Source organism: Salminus brasiliensis, chromosome 9 (genome assembly GCF_030463535.1).
Source record: "Salminus brasiliensis chromosome 9, fSalBra1.hap2, whole genome shotgun sequence".
Lineage (NCBI taxonomy): Eukaryota > Metazoa > Chordata > Actinopteri > Characiformes > Bryconidae > Salminus > Salminus brasiliensis.
Window position 1 is genome coordinate 28,283,336 of NC_132886.1, and position 6,000 is coordinate 28,289,335.

At 41.6% G+C, this 6,000-nt stretch overlaps 1 protein-coding gene across 3 annotated transcripts in view; it reads left to right on the plus strand.

Moving 5' to 3' along the window:
* lpin2 (lipin 2) overlaps positions 1-6,000 on the plus strand; it is a 31,725-nt gene extending 25,725 nt beyond the window's left edge. For all 3 annotated transcript variants that reach the window (XM_072688122.1, XM_072688123.1, XM_072688124.1), the window contains exons 18-19: positions 519-622; positions 2,220-6,000. In XM_072688122.1, coding sequence (XP_072544223.1) covers positions 519-622; positions 2,220-2,364 — 249 coding nt within the window. In that variant the 3' untranslated portion in view covers positions 2,365-6,000. The remainder of the gene's footprint in view (positions 1-518; positions 623-2,219) is intronic.

A 6,000-nucleotide genomic window follows, 5' to 3' on the forward strand; every position in this document is an offset into this window, starting at 1 on the left:
CTCATCAACACATTTCAGGTGTTCAGGTGTTGATTCTAGTACAGTGCTTGTCTTTTCCATTTTTAAGCAAAACACCAGTCTGTCCACCAGTCTGCCTGACTCTGGAGTTCTGCAGGTGACTGCTCTAAAATTACAGTGCTTGTAATAGCCTGCAGGGGGCAGAATGCTTAGCTCCCATGGCAGAAACTATGGCAAGCCTTTTCCAGGAGCAAGCCCAGTATTCAAGTCCAAGTGACATATGATATACTTTCTTATGTACAGTGCAACTCAATATTGCAATATTGAGCGGTCAGTTGTCATCTAAATAAACAGCTCATGCAGGGTGGATCTTCAGTTATAAGCGGTTGGCTGTATGTACAGACATGATCACATTTGTCTCATAAGCATGGTATATTACTGCTGTCAGAACGTCGTATCCACACAAATAGAAAATGTGTGTGTCATGTTTGTTTACTTTGTGGAAAGAAGTACCAGCATTTTTCATAACTTGTGGTGAAAGACTGGCTCTCTGTTCGTAGGATGTGTTTGCCTACAAGGAGGTTGGAGTGCCTGTCTGCCGGATCTTCACAGTCAACCCTAAAGGAGAGCTGATTCAGGAGCAGACCAAGGGCAACAAGTCCTCGTAAGCATGTCCACTTCACACAGCTGAAGCTTGTAGTTTCTGTGGATGGGGGGCCGTCCAGAAAGTATAAAGAGAATGCAGCAAAATAAAATTCACATTGAGAGATTATGGAACTTGAACTAGAAAAGTGCTGGACAGAAAGACAGGAACATAAAAGAGAAACATAATTAAAGAATGGAGAAAAATCTGAACAGGCTTACGGGGTCACACCAACACACATCATCACATGAAAGCATAACTAGGGCAAACAGATTAGAAACCCAAACCCAAAACACAAACTGAGTAAGGAAGAGAGAAAAGAGCGAGGCGGGGGGTGAGCGCACCCTCGGGTGTTCAGCACCCCTTCTTTGGGTTTTCAGATGACAGACTTTTTCCTCTTTTGTTTTTTGTTTTTTTTCCCTTTCTTTTCATTTTCCTGCTGAGGAACAACCTGCTGAGCCACACTAGACATTTGCTGTGCATGTCTAGTTGAGAATTAGGTGCGAAAGGGAAGTAAATCCTCGACTTTAGCCCATTTAGCAGTTTTGCAGGCAGTTGGTAAAAAAGTGGTGAGAATATAAAGGAAACCATCTGACTTGTTGAAGCTAGCACACCAAGCATTAACACTAAAGCACAAAATAAAACTGATCATTTCATCTAATCCAGCTTGCAAATAACTGTCATATCATGCTGCCTAGCCCCAATTATTGCGGCATCTTATTTGGCTATATATATATATATATATATATATATATATATATATATATATATATATATATATATATATAATATGAATTTTGGTTTGACTAGATTTTTTACATATGAATTTTTTTTTGGTTAGATTTTTTTTAAGTGGTTGTTGTGCTGTTTCACATGGTTTGCCATGTTGAAAGTTGTTGAATAATAAGCAGATTCCTGCATTCAGAGTTAGCAGTTAAAAGTTCAATACTTTAGACTTGTTTTGAGACATGGTTGGAGCTAGCCTAGTTTACCAACCACTCCACGTTGGTTTTCAGCTTCTTCCACATTTGTTTTGGAAATTATTTATTTATTTATTTATTCATTTATTTATATATTTATAAGTGAAAATATTTTTAATGATTCCCATTATTTATAAGTCCTAACTGGAATGTTATCCATGTACATCTCTGTAAGCTTCTGTCTGTTGTATCCTTTTATTCTAAATCACACTAACCAAAAAAAACACTGCTCCTGGTTCAACTCCTTTCTGTTTAAGTATCAATAATTCTTAGTCTGATCTAGACGAATGATATGGAAGGTCTTCAGAGGTCACACAAAATGTGTACTGGTTGTTAAATATGCAGAATCACACTTTAATAAAAGTTTAACTAATCTTTTTCACTGCAGAAAAGTTTAATCCCATAATTTCCATTGAAATGAAAGTTATTTTGGCTGTCAAGGCTGGTGTCACCGATGCCACAGCCATCTGTGGCTAGAAGTGAGAGCATAATTGTCCCTGCTGCTCTCTGGCAAAAACAGAATTTGGCAGACAACTGCTCCCAAAGACAATTGCTAGTGTAAGGCCCTGAGATGCCAAACTCTACAAGACTGACACTAAATGTGTGCTGTGTTCTGTCCTTTGGCTGTGTCTGTGCAGGTACAGTCGTCTGAGTGAGCTGGTGGAGCACGTGTTTCCTCTGGTCAGTAAAGAACAGAGCTCGGCGTTCAGCTTCCCTGAGTTCAGCACCTTCTGCTTCTGGAGACAGCCCATTCCTGAGATCAACCCCGACGACCTGCTCTAGGCTGAGGGTGCGCTCCGACTTCGCCCGTCTGCGACTTCAGCACTGAGAACCTCCCTGCACAAACCAGACTTGCCTAACCGTCACGTGGTGGGCTCAAGCCCTATTTCTTGAGGTCAGATCCCTGCAGTATGCTCGTGAAGACCAAAGCACTTGCAGTTGCCACATGGTCATGCATATTCATACGTCCACCAAAACACAGACCAAACCCTGCCTCCCTGTTCCAGCCAGGCCAACATGTGACCTACAGGGGCTCCTCTGGTGGTCATGTTGAACTTTGTGGAAGAGGTGATGGTGCAATTTCTCCACACATCAGGGATAAGGTCGGAGACTCGGACTCTGGAGTAACTGGGCACTAATCTGGCTGTTGTGGTGTGTGGGCCTAATAGATGCTCTTACTACTTCTAATCTGCATCATAACTGTTTAGCTGCTAAGGCCCGGGCCGCTCCAGTCCCGGCGTAGGCGTTTATCCCTCCTGCGGTGGTCCGACGTAGGCTAGTGTTTACAGTCCTGTGGCCTAAATGGTTACTGGTCACAGAGTGGGTGCAATGGTAACAGAATGGAATGGAAAAAGGAGGCATGTGGTTGAACAGTGGGACGACGTGTAGGATGACAGATATTTATTACGCAAATGTTTAATTTATTCTGTTCTTTAATAACGAATCCTTTATAATTTAGATCATTTAGAATTATTAACATGCACTGCCTCTAACATGTGGTGAGTGGACGGATGCCTGTGTGACTGTGCATTGCCGGATGATGAGGAATGAGTGAACAAGACTCTGCAAGGACGCTGCTGCTGCTGCTGCTGCTGGTGAAGTGAGCACTGATCCGACGTGCTGGTGAGGTCGTTCGTTATTATTATGTCATCATCATTTTTTTTCCCCTTACGCTGCCGCTGCTTCAGCCTGGGGCTACGCTCAGGCTTTTAGCTCCAGCCAAAGGCCAGTGGAAAGGCACAGTGCACTGAGGACGGCGTTGCGTTTGTTTTCCAGGTGTTTTCCACTCGTTAATGTTTTCATTGTCTGGCTGCTTTGCGATGCCTTACTGATCGCACTTTCAGCAGCGGCCAAGAGTACGCCGCAGATCAACTTGCACATGAGAGTTGAAGGAACTGCAGTTTTGTTGGATGCTGTTCAGCAGGCTTTTGAGTGAAGGGTTTATTTAAGTGCTTGTTTTTTCACAAGATTTACAGCTACAGTCAGTACGTGTTTAGGGCTGCCTGTACAGTGCGCAAAAGTAGTCCTGGGAAACATCTGTTCGTTTGCGTTGTGGAAATGAATAGATTTCAAAGGACATCATTTCAGCTGTCTTTCTTATTAATGCTTGAGCACTTTTACAGTCTTGGAGCACTCTCTGAATAGAGTTCATCAAGCTGAAGTTATCACTTATTCATTTGTGTCAATCAGAGATTCTAACAGTGACCAGGTTTATTAAATAAAACACCAAAGGATCTCAGTAATTCACTGAAAACAGCCAAGCCAGGCATAGAAAAGTACTCCAGTATTGGCGGGACAAACTCCTACTGTCTCTTTGTTTTATGGAAGTTAGTATTTAGTACTTTCCTCTTCGTTTGGACGTCGTCTAGGCTTCAAGTCTTCTAGGTTATTGTGTAGCTGAAATGATGTACTTTGAAAGTGATAAAGTAGGGTGGGCTTGGCGATGCAACAAGAAGTATCGTTATTGTGATAACCGACATCACAGTATGTCACAATATGCTTTGTGGATTGTGGATATTGGAAGTGTCCAACTATATGGTTCATTACATAGAGCGCATTGTTCGAGCTGGTTAAGTGGGGTGTTTGATGGTATTTTTTTTGTTTGTTTTTGATGGTATTTTTAAGTGCCACCATTTATTTCAACAATTTAAAAAAATGTGACTTGTATGTTGAAAGAATTCTTAAGTTCCACCCTTAAAATAAAGCTAAAAGCTAAATAACATATTAACAAATGAAAGAATTTCAGAAGCTACTTTTGAGCACTGTATATTACCTGAAGTAATATGTCATTTAATAATGCCATAGACCTGAAGCACTTACACCTACAACATTTCCTTTTCCAGAACGAGTCTCCTAACCGTAGCTGTAACCTCACTAGGACACCTTCAAGTCCCTTTTAGGTGTAGTGTACCGATCCACCGTCCACCGATCAGCCATAATATTAAAACCCACTAAGATGTGAAGTGAACAACCTTGATTTATCTCCATCTACAGTAGCACCTGCCAAGAGGTGGGATTTGCATATTAGCCAGCAAGTGAACATTCGCTTCTTGAAGTTCATGTGATTAAAAAAAGCTGGAGAATACGCAAGCGTCACTTTGACCAGAGCCAGACTGTGATGGCCACACGACTGGGTTCCTGGCTTGCAGTGGTCAGTACCTACCAAAAGTAATCCAAGGCTTTCTGGTGCGGTCCATGGAGGCTCCACCTCTCAACTTACAGGACTTAAAGGATCCTCGACGTCTTAAAACTGTCTTGGCAGCACGTGGTGGACCTTCCCAATATTAGGCAGGTGGTTTTAATGTTATGGCTGATTGATGTAAATATATGTTGATTTTGCAAGACGCCAAGAGAGAGGTAGCATAGCTCTTGCCTTTGTGATGGTAGTGGACATCCCCCACCACCACCACCACCACCACAACCGGCGTTCAGACCATCAGGTGCTCTGCAGTTTATTAAGGAAATGAATAAGGAGGCTTTAGCTTAAGCTTCTTAAAGCCTTGTGTTTTTGTGTTTCTTGGTTTAAAAAAAAATAATGCTATGAAAATATGGGTGACTATTCCAGTGCACTGAAGAACTGGAGAAGATTGCAGCTATTTTGCACGAGAAGGATCAAATCTCAAACTCTGGACAGATGTTGACTGAGGTCCCTCCGTGGCCGACCGAAGGGGTGTATCCCGGTCGTGAATAGGTAATTAACAAAAGCTGGTCTTTGCCTCGGCCTAACAGGAGCCACGTATTTACCCGTTTAAGCTTCGGCCAAGTATTTGTAGGTTCCTCAAGCGTAGGCGTGTTTTTTTTTTTTGGAGCACCGTGTGTTAAACTGAAGTTGGCATGCACACAAACGTGAAGCACAATAGCGAGTAACTTATTTACAGTAGAATATTGGGGAGTTAAATACTGGAGGGAGCAGAACAGTGGGCATTGCCTGGTTGATTTGTTTTCGCGCGTTTCGTCTGTGTTTATGATGTGTAGAAGTGAAATCTGTCTGTTAATGATTAACAAAGCGATCCCATTCTTTCTATGAAAGTAAAAACCTCTGTGTGGGACGAGCACACTCATCTTGTATGAACCTGAGATTTACGGTAAAAAAGAAAAAAAAAGGAAGAAAAAAAAAAAGAAAAAAAGTCAAAATGCCATTCTTTGGGAACTGTTGTGGTAAATGCTGAACGTTTCTTCTTCCTTCTTCTCTCGCTTTGACGCTCTTTCTTTGTTTTATATGCTTTTATTTCGTGACCTTTGCTCTTTGTTGGGGAAAATGTGTGTTCGTTTCTGTTGGTTTTGATGTAAAGTTTGAACTTTATTGAGTCTGACCACCTTAAACACCTTTAAGTGTAAACTTGCTGTATGGATTTATTAAAACTATGATTTTGGAAAATGTTTATGAAACAAAAATCTATTAAAATGCATTTACTACAA